General features: G+C 40.3%; 2 protein-coding genes across 3 annotated transcripts; one reads left to right on the top strand and one right to left on the bottom strand.

The window, feature by feature from the left end:
- Window positions 1–106: 106 nt before the first annotated feature.
- qpct (glutaminyl-peptide cyclotransferase) lies at window positions 107–10,623 on the bottom strand. The gene is made up of 7 exons (XM_015970431.3): window positions 9,953–10,623; window positions 8,358–8,504; window positions 6,754–7,035; window positions 6,198–6,365; window positions 3,653–3,752; window positions 3,047–3,163; window positions 107–954 (listed from the first exon to the last, which is right to left on the bottom strand). Exons 1-7 carry the CDS (start codon window positions 10,070–10,072, stop codon window positions 773–775), a joined length of 1,116 nt encoding a protein of 371 aa, XP_015825917.1. The 5' UTR covers window positions 10,073–10,623; the 3' UTR covers window positions 107–772.
- Window positions 10,624–11,079: 456 nt separating this feature from the next.
- mocs3 (molybdenum cofactor synthesis 3) lies at window positions 11,080–17,225 on the top strand. 2 transcript variants are annotated; one of them, XM_070546726.1, is made up of 14 exons: window positions 11,080–11,267; window positions 11,378–11,472; window positions 13,715–13,847; window positions 13,931–14,023; window positions 14,253–14,373; window positions 14,757–14,831; window positions 14,940–15,057; window positions 15,138–15,246; window positions 15,335–15,397; window positions 15,672–15,835; window positions 15,909–15,956; window positions 16,416–16,512; window positions 16,597–16,704; window positions 17,020–17,225. In XM_070546726.1, the coding sequence occupies exons 2-14, from the start codon at window positions 11,380–11,382 to the stop codon at window positions 17,175–17,177; spliced, it is 1,380 nt and encodes a 459-aa protein (XP_070402827.1). In that variant the 5' UTR covers window positions 11,080–11,267; window positions 11,378–11,379; the 3' UTR covers window positions 17,178–17,225. The 2 variants fall into 2 exon arrangements, with proteins under 2 accessions (XP_070402827.1, XP_015825927.1); XM_015970441.3 differs by having other exon boundaries at window positions 11,081–11,472.
- The last annotated feature ends 2,429 nt before the right edge of the window (window positions 17,226–19,654 follow it).

The following is a 19,654-nucleotide window of genomic DNA, read 5'->3' as shown; positions in this document are numbered from 1 at the left end:
CAAGTGTCAGGGTCTGAAACAGACCACACCCCCTTAAATCACCACATTGGAGAGGACCTTTAAACTTTTCCCTAAACACCACCGCTCAAAAAAAAAAAAGACCAAATTCTGCTGAACAGTCTTTTATTTTCTGCTTAAACATTTATTCGTTCTCAGAAGACAGGATTCCAGATTAGGCTGATTCTGGAATTTAAAAGCAGATTTAAAGAGAAGCGGGCACGTCAGCGCAGGAGGTGATCGACTTCTCTGTGTGTGTTATAAACACTGGACAGATTATTAGGGACAGAGGAAGTATCTTAAGCTTCAGGGAAAAATATATTGTCCACCATCCAGTGGTGTGCCCAGATCTTTTAAAATGGGGTGGCCCAGGTAGTGCACTTCTTTATGCATGGGTGACACCAATGGTTATGCTTTTTTTTTTTACCCCAAGTGTTTTGTGGACAAGTCTATTTATTGGGAATTCAGTGGGGTGGCCAATCAGATTCAAAGGGTGGGATGTGCTACCCCAGGCCACCCCCTGGACACGCCCCTGCCACCATCATCTCATGTGGGCCACCATTTCCTCAGTGAGAAGCATAATAACAATTCTATCACAGTAAAAGATTTCAGGAATGAAAAACATCTTTAAAAATAAAAGTCTTCTTGTCCAAGATAGTTTCAAAGTAAATGTCTGGTGTAAAGTATTCCCTGGACCGAGCGGGGAAACCTCTGACGTTGTGTCTTCATTCAGCTTCTACAGTGATTAACGATATATGAGATATATTAGAAAGTTTTAAGGAGCATTTTGTGGGTCTGAGGGAACCGCGGGTCTGGCATTGAGGTACTCCAGAGCAAAAACCTGCAGGATCTTGTTGAGGTTCTGAATTGCGGTGCGGTCCAGGTTTTCTTCGTTGTCGTCGAACGTGTGCCACACAGAGGGGAAGGGAGAAGGGATAAGGTGGAGGACACGGACACCTAAAGGGCAGAATGAGGTTGAGGATTATCAACAGGCAGCAACATTGTACGTTTGCTATAATTGTCCTACGATTGAAACAAAACATGTTTATGAAGTTCTTGTCATAAAATTGCTCTCACATGACGCAATATCATCAGTTTAATACCTGACATTTTCACTACCTTCCAGAATGAGCCACTTCAGTGCACAAAAGGATGCAAAAAGTGAGTTTTACATAATATGTCCCCTTTTAAGGTGCATGACGTAAGAATGACATTTTCTGGTCAAATGTGATAGTCCATGTTTAAAAACAAGAGTCTGCTTTCAGCCACTCACTAATTCATAAGTACATAAATGTATTTCACTGTAATATCGAGTTGTTTGTAATTGAAAAAGTAGCTTAAGATATTTTTAAAGCCAACTATTATTTTCTAATTAGAGTAATATTAGATATTAGAGTAAAACAAAAAGATGCAGTGTCTTCTCACGTACAGTGTTCAGCACCTTGGGCTTCCCGACAGGCGCTTTATAAATAAAGCTTTGAGTTGATTTGATTTTTTAGTGTTACAAGAAATAACTCTGGGGTCGCTCCTTTTACTGGCTTCCATTCTATTCACAACGTTGCTGCTCTTTGTTTGCCAGTGTCAAGTTACAAATACGGGTGCAGTGTTTGTCTTGAAGACTTGACAACTTTGCAGGCTCAGTATGATTGGCTCAGAACCAGGAAGTATGGAGGATGGACATTTTGTAAACAATGACGTTTCTCAAAATGCATACTTGTGTGTACTTGTGTACTCATGTCCTTGTGAAACGTCATCAACGATGGCCCAAGGACTGTTCCTATCCTAAGTATGCATCATGGCAAGTTCACTCAAAGTTCGCTCAAAGATGTGTTCTTGCTCCACCCATTGTATCGAGGATGCAACCATGCATCCTTTTGCGGACTAGGGACAGCAGTTTCCCACAATGCACTGCATCGCAACTGTAATACTCCAAACAGCAGAGAAATCTAATAAATGTAGAGTTTTAAATACTAGTAAAGGAATATTAAATAGTCTGTTATTGTAAATAATTGTGTGTAACCTATAACATTTGTTGTGTGTATTTGGGTTTTACGTTTCACGATTCCTCTAAATGCTAATTAGCTAACCCCTTTTCAAAATAAAAGCAGAGTATCTCTGTTTTGATGAAAAAAGAATTTTTAACTGCGGAAAATGCTGGTATTTTCTCAGTTTTGATCAAAAGTGGACCAAATATGAAACAAATAATATGTTTCAATTGGGGGCTGCGCAGTGCCGCAGTAGTTAGAGCTGTTGCCTTGCATCAAGAAGGTCCTGGGTTCGCTTCCCGGCCTGGGATCTTTCTGCATGGGGATTGCATGTTCTCCCTGTGCATGCGTGGGTTCTCTCCGGGTACTTCGGCTTCCTCCCACAGTCCAAAACCATGACTGTTAGGTTGATTGGTCTGTCTAAATTGTCCTTAGGTGTGTGTGTGTGTGTGTGTGTGTGTGTGTGTGTGTGTGTGTACATGATTGTTTGTCCTGTGTGTCTCTGTGTTGCCCTGCGATGGACTGGTTCTCTGTCGAGGGTGTACCCTGCCTGATTGCCCATTGACCACTGGGGATAGACACCATCTCCCCCCCCCCCCCCCCCCCCCCCAACGACCCTACATGGACAAGCAGGTTCAGACAATGGATGGATGGATGTTTCAATTGTTATTTTGATATTTAAGGAACAAACTAAACTTTTAATTTCATATCAGGTCATTCAACCTTAGCTAGAAACAAGCAGCGCTTGTTGCCATGACGCAACAGAGTACAGTTGTTTCAAATGCCGTCCTCGGTAAAATGGACTTTCTGGCGTCCTTGCCAAGAACATACTTGTCTAGTACACAAGAACGTACTAACGTCCTTGAGTATTGAGAAACGGCCAATGACTAAGTCCCTGTTTGGTCTTTTTAAATGGAGGAAAAACTGTCCTCCACGCAGCCTGTTTCGGTGTAACCATCCTTCATACACGACTGAAACATTGAAACGTTTTGGGAATATTTCACTGTAAAATTCTTACTTATTGCACCTTTAAACTGGTTGTTGTGTTAAATAAGGGTGCATACCTCTGTTCAAGAATGGTACGTGATCATCAATAACACGACCCACATGACGATCTGGCCAGAAATACTGCACGCTGTTAGGATGTTCTGCAAGCTGGTTCATGGAGTGTAGACGCTTCTCTGAGTTTATGAAGGAGAAAAAAATAAAACATACATCTGTTAGTCCATTGAAAGGAAAGAAAATTTGTTTAAACTCCCCGTGGACACAATTTCATCAGCAGACAGAAACAGCAAAGCAATCCCAAAAATGTCATTTCAAATTCAAAACCTTGATTCTCATTATTATTATTATTCAATTTCAACTGTTTTTATTTGGTGTGATTTTATTTATTAATTTCTTTTTCTTAGTAATTTCAGATTAGTTGGTCCTCATACGAATTACATTTTTAATAGTTTCAAATGAAATAAACCATTACTGACAAATGTCCTAAAACAAATAACTAAAGTTCAAAGTTCAAAGATTTAATCCAGAGTTAAATAAGAACAGGTATAAGTTGAAGAAATTAAAAGATGAAACTGCTGCAGGACTGCTGTGGCTACACCGTGACTCATAACAACAACAAATTTAAAGCATTTCACAAAATGTTTAATGTTGGGATGCTGTTTTACCAATGCTCTGCAGCCTGGTGAACCAAGATGAAGTGTCTTGGAATTGGCTGCCAAATGTGGGACTTGGGGCCCCGATGAGGTCCATCAACACAAACAAGTCCTGGAGGAAGAAGAAGAAAATATCATTTCTATAGCGCCTCTCAAGATAAAAATCATGAGGCGCTTCACAAAAACAAAAGACGTAAAAATATAAAAAAGAATTTAGAAAATGGTTAAAAATATGTTTAAAATGAGCAAAAAAAAATCGACAGTTGTGATTTAAAAAAATGTTAAGAAAGAGAGAGAGTGAATAGAAAAGAGGGAAATCAGTGGATCCTGAGGAAGGTGGAATAGGTGGGGAGAGCAGAATAAGGAGAGAGTGGTGAAGAAGGTCATCCAAAAGCCAGCTTGAACAAGTGAGTCTTCAGCTGCTTTTTAAAGGAGACCACTGAGTCCACTGATCTCAGGCTCAGGGGGAGAGAGTTCCAGAGTCTGGGGGCCACAGCAGCAAATGATCTGTCACCTTTGGTCTTTAGCCTGGTGCTGCACAACCAGTAGGCTTTGATCACTGGACCTCAGGGACCTGCTGGGGGTGTAGGGACTAACCCCAAAATTCCACTATCTCCGCTCCGCTCCCGCCCTCCGCTGCCACTCGCTTCCGAACTCAAATTATACAGTACCCGCTCTACAACGGTTCCGCTCCGGTGCGGAGACCTGAGGTGCGCCAACAGGCATGCGCGAGATTTTCGAGATCTTGCGATACAGTCCGAGCAATAAACGCAGAAGTTAGATCCAAACACCCGTCGTGTGGTAGAAGCATCGAAATGAACTGTTTAATCTGCCCATCATTTGTGTTGAGAGATCAGCAGTGTTTGGATCAACAAAGTGTGACTACTTTGATAGTGGAAACTGTATTTGTGGCTTATTTTTGTGCATTTAAAGTTCAGCCGCCATTGATAGTTCTTAAAAGTTGTTAAACCTGTGCATATGAAACAAAAAAACGCTTTTTGTTTATCGATTTATTGTGAAATAACGGAAGCTGTGCTTGTTCCATTTCCTGTTGGGCGGTTGTGATTCCTGTCCATTGACTGCGGAGGTGATCCGGCATCCGGCAAAAATAGAATCGATCCTATTTTTGCCAGATGGCAAAACGGCGGGTGGCGCACTGCGCCGCACGGCCGCAGTAGTGGAACAGCTCTGATTGACTACAACGGGATCGTTTTTGCTGCGGAGTTCGTAGTGGAATTTTGGGGTAAGAAGATCACCAATGTAAGATGGTGCTTGTCCATGTAAGGCCCTATAGACCAGAACCAGCATCTTGAAATGAACCCTGAAGTTGACTGACAGCCAATGAAGCTGGAGGAGAAGCAGGGTGATGCGGGCGTGTTTGGAGGACTTGGTCAGAAGCCGAGCACAGACGTTCTGAACCACCTGTAGACGGTTCAGGGAGGTTCTGCTCAGACACGTGAAAAGAGAGTTACAGTAGTCTGAGTGTGAGGAGATGAAGGTGTGGAGAACTGTCTCAAGTTCAGAGCGGGACAGAATGGGACTCAGCTTAGCAATGTTCCTGAGATGGAAGAAGGAAGAGCGAACAAGAGAACTGACATGAGAATCCAGGGTGAGAGCTGGGTCAAAGGTCACGCCAAGATTCCTGACGGAAGGTTTGGTGTGAGAAGCAAGCTGACCAAGAGAGTCTCTGACTTTGGGAACCAGCTTGTCTGGGGCACAGATGAGGATCTCAGTCTTATCTTCATTCAGCTGTAGAAAGCTCCCAGCCATCCAGGTTTTGATAGAGTCTAAGCAGGTGTGTAACAGCTGCAGCTTAGACATCTCATGGGGCTTAAAGGAGATGTACAGTTGGATGTCATCTGCATAAAGATGGTAGGAGATTCCTTTGAAGGAGCTCAGGATGTGCTGAAGAGGGAGCAGATAGAGGAGGAAGAGCAGAGGCCCCAGCACAGAACCTTGTGGGACACCATGGGTAAAGGAGGTGGTGGAGAACCTAAACTTGGAGACGGCCACAGAGAAGGAGCGCTCAGAGAGATAAGAGGAGAACCACTCCAGAGCAGATCCTGATAGGCCTACCCAGTCTCTCAGCCTCTCCAGTAGCAGGTGATGGTCAACAGTGTCAAAGGCTGCAGTCAGGTCCAACAGGACCAGAACAGAACAGTCCCCTGCATCACTGTGAGTCAGAAGGTCATTAGAGACCCTAAGAAGAGCTGTTTCAGTAGAATGAGCTCTACGAAAACCTGAATGTAAGCAATCATAGATGTTAGGAGAAAAGAGAAGGAGTGAACGCTGCAGAGATGTTTCCTGATGCACAGATGTTCCAAACATTATCACGCACAAGGTAAGCCAGACAGAAACACACACACAACTTCAAGAAGATGCAGTTTTACCTCTGTCTCTGCAAAGGAATGTCTGAAATGACAGTTAGGATGCAGAAAAAAATACAAAATGTGAAAAAAATAAATAGTAATGTAGTGGTAAAATTAATGGTTTTAATTGGTGTTTAATGAGAATGTTCATCCGTGAACAATGAAAGATGCAGAGAACTGCTGCATACTATGCCTTGCAGCTGGTTGGTGTTTGTTGCTTCTGCAGGATGTGGCGTGGCCTCCATCTTTTTGGCTAGGTGGCGAGAGCCGTACAGGGAGTCTGTGGGGGTCCACTGGAAAAGTGCCTCTTCTCCATCGAAAAAGAGCATCTGCAGGGTCAGGTCGGGGCTGGAGTCCTACATGAGGAGTTGGAAAGAAACTTCAATCTCTTCCATTTTTAATAGATTTACTGCCATCTAGTGGTCACGAGGTCACATTGAACTAAAGAGGTTTTAGATATTTTCTAAAACTTAAAATCCGAAAAAGGCAAAAGCAGACTTTGAAAACATTGAAATAAAAATCTAAGATTTTTGTTATTTTAATTCTTTTCCCTCAGATTTTACAACATAAAATACATTATAAATCATCTAAAATTACTTTTAAAAACATTTTCTATCCTTGATGCTCATGGAAACTTGTGAAGAACCCACACTGCTTGCACAAAGTGTTTTTTTAATGTTAGAATTTAATAATAACAACGTGTAGGCCACAAAGAGAAAAATACACCAGACATATCTTAGCTACCTTCTGAGCCTTCAGCTCTTCATCCAGCGCTCGTGCCAGCTCCAGCATCATAGCACAAGGAACAGCCGAGTCCGTAGCACCCTGGAACTCTCTTCCATGCCACTGAGGCGGGTAGTACTTGGAGTCAAAGTGACAGGCCAGAACTAGGCGGCGCTTTGCTGATGGGTCCAGTGTGGCGATCAGGTTGGTGAAAGGGAGCTGGCCGTACGGCGTCTGTGACACAAACTTGTCCTCCATCACTTCCCATCCTGCTCCAAGGGAACCAAGGGTTGTTTTTATATGCTGGGGACACATAACGCAAAAAATAATAATAATAAAATAAAATAAAGTTTTAGTGTGATTCTTTGGCTCTTAACTACATGTCTTTGAGCTCAAACCAGAAAAATGCATCCACTGTGCAGGGTGAAGTACACCATCACAGGATCACACATGGAGACAAGTATTCACACAAACTCACCTTTGGGCCAAATGAATCTAAAATGCATGTTTTTGGTTTGTGAGAGGAGAACCACACGTGCACAGGGAGAAGTTGCACAAAGGTTTCTAGCTAGGAACAAAACACATTCTTTCTCACAAATTAAACCAGCAAATTATATTTTACAATTATGCAAAATGTCACATTGTTAAAAAAAACTATTATTGATGGAGCTTCTTGACTTTTTACGTTTCTGAGACAAGCTTGGATTCACCCTGTAATTATATGGAGATGACCTTTCCTTCCTAGCAGTTAGTTAACTCATTCATATTCATTCACATAACTGTGTGTGTGTGTGCGTGCGTGCGTGCGTGCGTGTGTGTGTGTGTGTGTGTGTGTGTGTGTGTGTGTGTGTGTGTGTGTGTGTGTGTGTGTGTGTGTGTGTGTGTGTGTCTGCTCTGTCTTCTCCATCCCCAGGGAGTCGTGGAGGATGGCTGCTTATACTGAGCCAGGATTCTCTGGAGGTTTCTTCCTGTTAAAAGGGAGTTTTCCTCTCCACTGTCACTTTATGCTTGCTTGGTATGAGGATTGCTGTATAGTCACTGACACTAGTCAGTGATTTGATGCAATTTGCTGGGTTCCTTATATAGAAAACATTATTTCTGATTGGCTTAATGAACTGACCTGAATTGGAATGTTTATTATGTGAAGTGCCTTGAGATGACTCTTGTCGTGATTTGGCGCTATATAAATAAACTTGAATTGAATTGAATTAACTCGCGACTCATTTATGAAGAACTTTTCCTCGTTTGTTTATCATCTTTATCACACATGCCCCTCTTCAGCAAATCCTCCAGCTGCATCTTATTCCAGCATCATCTCTATTGTGAACAAAACGAAGTTCCCTGAAGGTTTCTGATTGCTTCTGCAGGGTCTGAATCTTTTAGTTATCAAATATTTTTCAAGCATTCCAGAAATTCTGAATCAGACTCTCCACCTAAAACACATAAACTGCTGCTGTCAACTTGCACTTTTAAATGAATTAAAACAGATTTTGTGAAAGGAAATCCTGTCGAATTGTTTTTGTTTTGTCCTTTTTTTTGCAAAAATTTCCATCCCATTAGACAAAATATTGTTGTTAGTAATAAACGTAATGCACTATGAATAAGTGTGTGAGTGATAAACTTACATTCTGTACAGCCTGGTTGCCTGCAGACCCCGGGTATCTGGTAACCAACAGGGGTCTCAGGTCGCGCTGCCACATTTGCTCCAGATCCGTGTGAGACAGAGCAGCACGGATCTCATCTTCTGTTAGTGTGACAGCTCTGTGTTGGAGCTAGACAGGAGGCCACAAAAAGACAAAATGATGGATTAGTGAACTCTTAAGCAGAAATGAAGAAGTCTGCAGGAGTATTATTGTCTGCCGAGTCACGGTTTCACATCCTAACTCACAAGGAGATGAAGTCTTTAGGTTGTGCAACAGAAACTGCTGATGTTAGTGACTCACTGTGGTCAGTGCTTCCTCATGAATTGCCAGAAACGACATTTAACACGGTATTTATCAGATTTAGTGTTGATCTAATTCCTCTTTTGACACAATCCTAAACTGTAAAATCACAAAGAAATGGCACGGGTTGACGTCCTCTTGATGAGGTGGTAAAATCACCTCCTGAGAGCCAATCGCAGCTGTGTGAGGAGATGTTGAAAATATTGGAAATACACAAAAATAACGAAAAAGTTAATCCAGAAATGCAGAAAATCCTTTTGTTAATTTTATTTATTTCCTCAAATAGCTTGTTTGAGCAATTCATTTAGCCGATAGCACTTAAACAGAAAACTGATCCGTCATTGCATCATTTTCTTTTGGTCCCAAAGTCCACCTGCTGAGAAGCACGGTTGTCCTGGCAACAAAGAGGGAGACAAACATGATGAAGGACCCGTCCAAGCCAGTCGTCTCTGCTCTGCACTTCTGCATTTTTTCCTGAACCCAGTAACCAAATCCATTGAATTCAGCCTAAAATTCATTTTTTCAGCTTGCTACTTTTTAAACCAGACTCAAACTCTAAAACTAGCTGTTTCAGATTAGTTTCTTTTATTTTAAATTACTAAATTAAAATAAGTGTTGAAAGAATAATCCACTCCTCAGACCATAAATGCTTCCAGAACAACTGATTAAATCTTTTATGAGGAAATTATTATGTTTTCATTGTTCAGTGACAAAGAAGTCTGAGCACATTTTTCTTTTTCACAAACAGTGACATGCAAAACCTGCTCCAAGCAGGACCCACGCTGCCTGAATCACATCTGTTCTGTAATGACAGAGCAGTGGCACACAGCCGTGGAAGGTATAATTATGTGGTCGATGACCAAACACACAGCTGGGGCTCGGAGGGTTAAAACAGGGTCTATAAATACAGAGACCTACAATTGGAGGATCAGGGATGATGAATGTGCTGCCATGGCAACTAGATAAGGGGGTGAAGAGAACAACACTGGTGAGGAACACAAACGGGCTGACACATTCAGGTGCATCTCAACTGAAAGCTGTAATTTTCTATTAAATATAGTAAATACTGTGTTTTACGTTTTTAAAATATTATTATACATGTTATAAAAAGTGTTGAAATGAGGCAGTTAAAATTACAATAATGGTTCAAATATTTACAAATGTCAGGTTTTTCTATTTTTGCATTTTTCTTTCTTTCATAATTAACCATCAAACAGCCTCATAATAACCCCCGTATCCTAGCACAAAAGGGGAAACGAATCAGTTAATTGATTTACCTTTTCTTCCGTCCATGGGATCCCATTAGTGTGGAAGATGAATGTCACACCGATTATTACAGAGTAGAAAGAAGGCATTGTGGAGAGCCAAGACATCGATGTTGTCCCTCCTTTCCACATTCCTCCGTCTCTCCTCAGAGGGAGCTTTCAGATCATGTGGAAGGCAGGAGGGAGTGCCCGAGGCTTTCAGCACCACGTCACTGAAGCCTGCTGTTAAGTGGAGACCAGTTGAATGTATTTATTATTCTAATGATGTTACTTTGAGCCTATCTTTTAAAGAAAACGTGGAAATACAACACAAAAAAATAATGAAAAAGTAAACTGTATAAATGTAATAATAAATAATGTGATAATATCACTAGGAAAAACATGTGACATCAATGCAAATGGTAACTGATATGAGCAACGCAAGCACATCTTTGTTGCATCTCTCTCTGATTGTTAAATTGGAGCAGCCATTGTTGTTACAAGAAAGTATCTAAATACAGCATAAAATAAAGTAAAAATAATTTGTATAAATGTAATAATAGATAACGTACTAATAACACAACAACAATAGAAATAACACATATGACAAAAGATGATAACAAACAATGTAATCATTAAATTACAAAAACTACTTAGAGCCGGTAAAAGGCAAACAAATCATATTAACAACACAACTGTTCAATATTCTTCAATATTTACCACAAACATCACATTGTGTTGCATCGAAACATGTCCCCGTCAAAAAGGACACTAACATGATGTTTTATGTTTCTAGTTCAACACCCAGATATTAAATTGTACAAATATTAATTTATGACAACAGAAAAGACGTAGATGAGTGTGTTATTAACATATAATTATAAACTTATTTGTAGCTACGTAAAAGTGTGTTTTATTTTCCGATTTGAGAAGAGGTACGTGAGCAGACAAGTTCAGGCAAGTACGCAAATGGCGATGTTTCATTCCTGCTAAAACAGACAAAATGACAAAGAATAAAACATAAATTATTGTATTTACTGAGATGCAATCTAATAAATAACGTAGCATAAAACAACAAATGTCTAAAGCAAAACGGAACAAAGCTAGTAGGAAAACCGTTTCCGACAGAGTCCCGTTTCAACGTAACACATTAATTTCTCTTGAAGTGCGATTGCGCAGTTATGTTTTAGTTTTTTTATTTGCTAACGAAAAATGCATATAGAAACCAATTCCAGTCAAATAAAACGTTTGATAATCTAATGTATCCATTTATTTTCAAGAAAATTCTTACTACGTCAGCACGTCGTCGTAATACCACGTGGGCAATACGGAAGTTTTTCACTGCACAGTAGGCTACACTGTTATTTACAGCGACTTTACACGCATTTTTGTATATTGTTTCAGTTTTTAAGGTATATCTAAACCTTTTCTGGGTGTTTTCTTCATGCTTCTTGGAAGCGATGGACCAGGAAGTCTGCAGTTTAAAGGCTTTGCTCAAAGACAAAGAAGAGGAGATTTCTGCTCTAAAAAATAAACTGGCACAGCTGGAACAGGTAGTAAAAGTGGAATGATTTGAGATTATTTTTTGAAGGTGTCCGTAACTCACATACCCGTAATTTTAATGATATGGTTGTCCGAAAAGACGTCAGATTTATAAGTAAAGGTTACATTAGATTTTTTTTTTACTGTTTTGCCTTACAGTATATATTTTAGTACACTATAGAAAGCTATTTTCTGGTAGTATCCCTGCCCATTTACCTTCATATTTGACTTTAACGTATCTTAATAATCTCGCAAAGTGATCATTTTCTCATTAAATGTTATTTTAAAAGCAAAAATACAGTGAGTGCAGAATTATTAGGCAAGTTGTATTTTTGAGGAATTATTTTACTATTGAACAACCATGTTCTCAATGAACCTAAAAAACTCATTAATTTCAAAGCTGAATGTTTTTGGAAGTAGTTTTTAGTTGTAGCTATTTTAGGGAGATATCTGTGTGTGCAGGTGACTATTACTGTGCATAATTATTAGGCAACTTAAAAACAAATATATACCCATTTCAATTATTTATTTTTACCAGTGAAACCAATATAACATCTCCACATTCCCAAATATACATTTCTGACATTCAAAAACAATACAAAAACAAATCAGCAACCAATATAGCCACCTTTCTTTGCAAGGACACTCAAAAGCCTGCCATCCATGGATTCTGTCAGTGTTCTGATCTGTTCACCATCAACATTGCGTGCAGCAGCAATCACAGCCTCCCAGACACTGTTCAGAGAGGTGTACCGTTTTCCCTCCTTGTAAATGTCACATTTGATGATGGACCACAGGTTCTCAATGGGGTTCAGATCAGGTGAACAAGGAGGCCATGTCGTTAGTTTTTCTTCTTTTAAACCCTTCCTTGCCAGCCACGCTGTGGAGTACTTGGACGCGTGTGATGGAGCATTGTCCTGCATGAAAATCATGTTTTTCTTGAAGGATGCAGACTTCTTCCTGTACCACTGCTAGAAGAAGGTGTCTTCCAGAAACTGGCAGTAGGACTGGGAGTTGAGCTTGACTCCATCCTCAACCCGAAAAGGCTCCACAAGCTCATCTTTGATGATACCAGCCCAAACCAGTACTCCACCTCCACCTTGCTGGCGTCTGAGTCGGACTGGAGCTCTCTGCCCTTTACCAATCCAGCCACGGGCCCATCCATCTGGTCCATCAAGACTCACTCTCATTCCATCAGTCCATAAAACCTTAGAAAAATCAGTCTTGAGATATTTCTTGGCCCAGTCTTGACGTTTCAGCTTGTGTGTCTTGTTCAGTGGTGCTCGTCTTTCAGCCTTTCTTACCTTGGCCGTGTCTCTGAGTATTGCACACCTTGTGCTTTTGGGCACTCCAGTGATGTTGCAGCTCTGAAATATGGCCAAACTGGTGGCAAGTGGCATCTTGGCAGCTGCACGCTTGACTTTTCTCAGTTTATGGGCAGTTATTTTGCGCCTCGGTTTGTCCACACGCTTCTTGCGACCCTGTTGACTATTTTGAATGAAACGCTTGATTGTTCGATGATCACGCTTCAGAAGCTTTGCAATTTTAAGACTGCTGCATCCTTCTGAAAGATATCTCACCATTTTTGACTTTTCTGAGCCTGTCAAGTCCTTCTTTTGACCCATTTTGCCAAAGGAAAGGAAGTTACCTAATAATTATGCACACCTGATGTAGGGTGTTGATGTCACTAGACCACACCCCTTCTCATTACAGAGATGCACATCACCTAATATGCTTAATTGGTTGTAGGCTTTCGAGCCTATACAGCTTGGAGTAAGACAACATGCATGAAGAGGATGTTGTGGACAAAATACTCATTAGCCTAATAATTCTGCACTCCCTGTACGTGTTGTACACCTTAGTAGATAGACGCCCATATAAGCACACAAGTATTTTCAGCAGTTTTTTTTCTCAACACACATATAATAAATTGATGGAAAATGCATGAAGACATTAATCTGTAACACCAGTCATGGTTAAAATGATCTCCACCTTATTCAGCCTCACTAGTTATTTATAAATAATAATACTGTGTGAGGATTGGTCAACGTCCTTCACTATTTGTCACGTGCTTGAATTGATTTGCTACTTTCACACATAAGCTTTATTTATTATTGAAATACTCAGATTATGTTTTACAACTCAAACACATTTACATTAACATTCTGCAAACTATCGAGAGATGAACGTCTTTAATGTTACAAGTAGACAGTTTTGGTGCTGTGTATTCATTTAGTCATGGTTTGATGTTAGGGTCACGCCTCAGTCCTGAAGCTACATGACAAAGTGACACCAATCAGACCCCTGACAGTCAAAACAGCACTCAGCAACGAGGACATCATGCGATACAGCAGACAGCTCCTCCTGCCTGAGCTCGGCGTGAAAGGTATAAAACCTCTCAGAGTTACTTTACCGCAGAAATCATTCTGTCAGGTGACTTTTATGACGATCTAACCCAGATCTCAACAGGTCAGCTGAACTTAGCCAAGACATCGGTGCTGATCGTGGGCTGTGGAGGACTGGGCTGCCCCCTGGCTCAGTATCTGGCAGCAGCAGGCATTGGTAGGTAGCAACGCTGGTCTGACCTAATATGATGTCTACAGAGGTTTTACAACCTCTTTCTGATTCGTTAAAGTCTTAAATTTCAGAGCCTCGTGTGATTTAAGTCATTTATTCTTTTACAACCTGTGGAATGAGCCGGACCCTATTTTAAACTACGGTAAAGGCGACCCACTTGATGGTCTTACTATGTGATGATCGGATTAACACGGATTGTATTTTTCCCCTCCAGGGCGACTTGGTTTGTTAGACTATGACGAGGTGGAGCTCAGTAACCTGCACAGACAGGTGCTTCATGGGGAGGAGAACCAGGGCCAGGCCAAGGCTCTGTCTGCTGCTGGGTCAGTCAAAAGGTAAATTCATCATCCTTCTCTGCTTTAACTATGGCAATGAGTGTGTTTTCACCCTTCGTGTTACTCTTTGGTAACTTTGGGTTACTTTTTCTGTTTTCCAGTCTCACCACAGGCTATATCTGGTTTAGCGTCCCCCTTCCCCCCCGCAGCCCACAGATTCTGTGTAAACATGTTATTTCAGAGACGGCCTCTCCGTTTGAACAGGGAGTTTGCTGTGGTGCATGTAGCTCCGCTGCAGCCACATGGGGGCGACATTTCTCCAATTAACAGAAGACTAAAGCTTTTATTTTCTGTTCTGATCGCTTACGGTGTAGACGGTGGTGGCGTTTTAAGATGGCTGGGGTCAACACTGACCTGTGTAACCTCTGGGTGTGTGTCTGCAGGCTAAATTCCACTGTGGAGTGTATTCCTTACCACCTGCAGCTCACGCCAGAGAACGCCCTGCAGCTCATTCAGCAGTAACCTTTTTCAGGCTTGCGTTGCACCAAAAGCCTTTTTCAGCAGGAATCTCTAAACGTTTATTATATTAATACACCGTGAGAACTCCTTGACCTTTCTGACCTCATATACGACATTGTGGCTGATTGTTCTGACAACGTTCCCTCTCGTTACTTGGTGAATGACGCCTGTGTGCTGAGTGGCAAGCCTCTGGTGTCAGCCAGTGCCTTACGACTAGAGGGGCAGGTATGATGGCACTCCACCTCTTTTCCGCGTCAGTGTGATCATTTTAATAAGATTCAACACCTTTTTGAAATGTTTTGTAGTTGACAGTGTATAACTATCAAGGAGGACCATGCTACAGATGTCTGTACCCCGTTCCTCCTCCACCAGAGACGGTGACAAACTGTTCTGATGGAGGGGTGTTGGGAGTGGGTGAGTTTAGTTCATGTATTTTTACAAAACTCGTGTTTTTTTGTGTGTAAATGATACTTTTCTGTAAATAGTCCCACTTCTGCTTAAGTTCCAGGTGTGATGGGCTGCTTCCAGGCTCTAGAGGTCCTGAAATTGGCCTCTGGACTGAGCTGTATCCTTTATTCTCTCATCTCCGCCTCACACGCCGTTCTTCTGTCTGGTATTCGGGGTGCATCAACTCCACGTTTCTGTGTTCTGTCACTAATGTTCAGACTTGTGGTAAAGAGCACGCTTGCCTTAACACCGCTGCGATGCGTCGCTCAGCTAGTCCTGCTCTGGTTTTCCCATCAGGACTCCATGTTGCCGTTTTCTTGCTTCACCAGTGGGAGCCGATTCTCAGAATCCCTTTTTTTTCCCACAAACTTTCACTTGACTGGGAATTCCAGCCTCCTGCAGTCCGCAGCTGCTGATGTTTGACGCCCAGAATCTCAGATTCAGGTCCATCCGGCTGCGGCCCAAGCAGGCCGACTGTGCGGTGTGCGGAGACAACCCCAGCGTGACCCGACTCGTCGACTATGAGGCTTTCTGCGGTTCCGCTGCCACGGATAAGGTCAGATTTGTTCAGGAATATTGCTTTGTCGTGTGATTTTTTTCTCATAAGCTTTTTCTTTTTCTCTTTTCAGTGCCGGAAACTTAACCTCCTGTCCAAAGGTCAGAGGATCTCAGTCCAGGTACTCCTAAACAGTGCGTGCATCTATGTATTTAGCACCATTTATTCTATGATTACTCTCAATTTTCTCAGTTTTTATGTGCATTCATGATCTGATTAGATCTCCGCTCCGACCCAACCTCAAATAGGAAATGACTAAAACTGCCTGTAGAAAAGAATTCCAGGTTCTGTTTGGAGCCGGGAGCCGTGCTGCTGGATTGCTCCTCGTTTGTGCTTCTGCAGGATTGGCTCTTTCAAACCCGCTGAGTCATGCCGCTCAGAGATGTGAATCATGATTGATTGAGGTGCCGTGGTAATTGTGCAACCACTTAGAAACAGTTTTACTTCCTGTGATTTCAAGGAAAGTTGTTAAAAATCCCAAATGTAGGAACGTTTCAACTGTAGTTTCTTTTTTAAAATTCTGCTAAAGATGAATATCAACAGTTAACAGTAGATGTGTGTTATGAATGTGTAATTCCAGGAGTATAAATCAATAGTGGACACCTCGGTGCCACATCTCTTATTGGATGTGCGCCCTCTTGTGGAAGTGGATATATGCCACCTACCCATCTCTCTCAGTATCCTTTTTGATTCGCTGCGTTGTAAAAAAAATCATCCTGCTTCCCATTTCTGTGCAAATGTTCTCCTTATGTTGCTGCTAGATATTCCTCTCTCCGGTTTAGAGGAGAGACGGAGCGAGGATATCCGGTTACTGCAGGAGAGAATCAGCCAGCTGAAGCAGCAGATGGCAGGTGACGGCCAGCCAGCAGGTACGACACCGTTTTATGATCTGTGTCTCATGTTAGAAACAAACGCCCGTGCTGAGTCATGTGTACATATTCAGGGTCCTCTTGTGTGGCCTCAAGCTGCAGGAACAGAATCCCACTTTGGACGGATTTTAATGGGGTTGCTAGGTGACCCCTTTTTCCAAAACAATTAGCATTGACCTGAGTAGCTGGTCTGCTTCTTTAATCAGAGGGTTAGTTTAGTGACATTTCATCCTGGATATTAACACAGATTTAGAAACGATTAAACATTTAAATGTTCCTAGATGTGATTCTTGTTTCTTTGTGGTTTCATCTCAGTTTATGTGATCTGTAAACTGGGGAATGACTCCCAGAAGGCGGTGCAGGTTCTGGAGAAGATGAGTGGATCAGAAGTGGAAAGTATCGCAGTGAAGGACATCTGTGGAGGTCTCATGGCTTGGGCGATGAACGTAGACCCAACGTTTCCACAGTACTAAAATGTTTTCAGTCATTTTCTGCTAATAAACTACAAAGTCATGCTTTTACCTTGTTGATTCTTCTTTATTTTTATTTGCAGATTGACACTGAAGTGTAATAATTGTTAAATCAAATAAGGTCCCTTTTCAGTTTTTTTCATTATAAAGAGCTTGAGTCATTTTGTGGCAGGTCATTGTAACATATAATAAAAACACTCACACTATGAAATTTATCTTATCATTTGAATTATGAAATGAAATGAAATTATATTTACAAAAAACACAACAAGGCCTCTAGGAAAGGGGAAAATTAAATATGTCTAACAACTCCTAGTGACAGTTTTAGCATTTTTCCTTGGTAGAATGATCATTGTGGATATCAGAATAGGAATCATACTAAAAAAAAAGCTTCAGTGTTGTTGTAAATTTAAATAAGTATTAAAAAAAGAATAAAATAAATACACTTATTTAAATATTAAATAAAATAATAAAAAGGGTAAGACTATATTTAATTAAGTGTAATTTAATTACTTGGAATCTCTCATTTGATTTGATTAAAGGCCACATACTCGGTCTAAAAAGCATTTATATTTATTAAGGTCAACTGAATGGAAACACGAGAAAACGTTGGAGATTGGGAACTTGTTCGCCCTCTAGCGGATGGGACTTGTTACTACATACAACGTTCACAAAGCTAAACAAGAAATCACTCGGTGTTTCCTGTAGATTCCTTCAAAATAAAACCACTTAAAATTACAACGGCGTTTACATTAGTGTTAACAGCTTAGTTAAACTAAATAACAGGAAAGCCAGAATGTCGTCACTTATAAAAACTATTTAACTAATACACTTCAATAAGTATATGTTAGTTATCTGTTCAAAAAGATTAAATCAACGAGCTAAGGCAGGAAGTACTAGCAGCTAGCTAAAAGGACTACAGACAAAGCAAACCATACGCCCTCTAGTGGCAAAAAGGTGACACTAAATTCAGGGTGGACTTTAAGGCATTTTTAATCTTAAAAATAAATTAATAGGTAATTTATGAAAATATATATTTAATTACAACATTTTACGAGCACATGTTTATAAGTTTGTAATAAAAATGTCAGATATAAAAGTACTGGGTCTTAGTTCAAAAACCAATGTCCGACTGCATCTAATGAAGGAATTAATATAACATAAAACATAACAAAATAAAAATACAACTCCTTATGTGGCTGTTTGTTTTGGTCTAAATTAATTTCTAATTTAATTACTTGTAATATTTCGTTTGATTTGATTAAAGGCCACACACTCGGTCTAAAAGGCATTTATATTTATTATTCATGTCAACTGGACGGAAACACGAGAAAACGTTGGAGGTTGGGGACTTGTTCGCCCTCTAGCGGACGAAACTTGTTACTACATGCAACGTTTATAAAGCTAAACAAGACATCACTCATCAGTATTTCCTGTAGGTTCCTTCAAAATAAAACACAACTTAAAATTACAACGGGGTTTACATTATTGTTAACAGCATAGTTAACCTAAATAACGCAAAAGCCAGAATATCGTCACTTATAAACAAACCTATTAAACAATAAACTTCAAAAAGTATATGTTCATTATCTGTGTTCAAGAAGATTAATCAAAGAGCTAAAGCAGAAAGTACTAGCAGCTAGCTAACAGGACAACAGATATATCAAATCATACGCCCTCAAGTGGCAAAAAGGCGACAATAAATTCAGGGTAGTCTTCAAAGGATTTTTATCTTAAAAGTAAAATAATTGGTAACATATTAAAAACATACTTAATTACAATATTTTACCATCACATATTTATAGGTTTGTGAAAAAAAAGTCAGATATAAAAGTATTAAGTCTTAGTTCAAAGACCAATACATGTCCGAGTGCATCTAATAAACAAATTAACATAACATAAAACGTAACAAAATAAAAATTCAACTCTTTATTTTGCTGTTTGTTTTGGTCTAAATGAATTACTTGCAATCTTTTGTTTGATTTGATTAAAGGCCACTACTTGGTCGAAAAGGCATGTTTATTATTCATGTCAACTGGACGGAAACACGAGAAACACGTTGGAGTTTAGGGACTTGTTTCCCCTCTAGCGGACCGAATTTGTTACTACATGCAACGTTCATAAAGCTAAACAAGACATCACTCATTAGTATTTCCTGTAGATTCTTTCAAAATAAAACACACCTCTTAAAATTACTACGGGTTTTAAATTAGTGTTAACAGATTAAAATAAGATTAAATAAGGGTAAAGTCAGGACGTCTTCCCTTATGCAAACTACTAAACTAATACATTTATATCAAGCTATGTTAATTATCTGTGTACAAAAAAATTAAATCAACGAGGCAAAGCAGGAAACACAAGCAGCTAGCTAGTTACAACATTTTACCGGAATACGTTTATAGTTTCTAATTAAACTTTTCCCCTGTTAAACACACACAGACATGGTTTGAAAATGATTATGTTTTGTTTTAAACATAAGA

This window comes from Nothobranchius furzeri, chromosome 18 (genome assembly GCF_043380555.1).
Source record: "Nothobranchius furzeri strain GRZ-AD chromosome 18, NfurGRZ-RIMD1, whole genome shotgun sequence".
NCBI classification, from domain to species: Eukaryota; Metazoa; Chordata; class Actinopteri; order Cyprinodontiformes; family Nothobranchiidae; genus Nothobranchius; species Nothobranchius furzeri.
The sequence above is the reverse complement of the archived record's forward strand: the minus strand, read 5'-3'. Positions and strand labels throughout refer to the sequence as shown.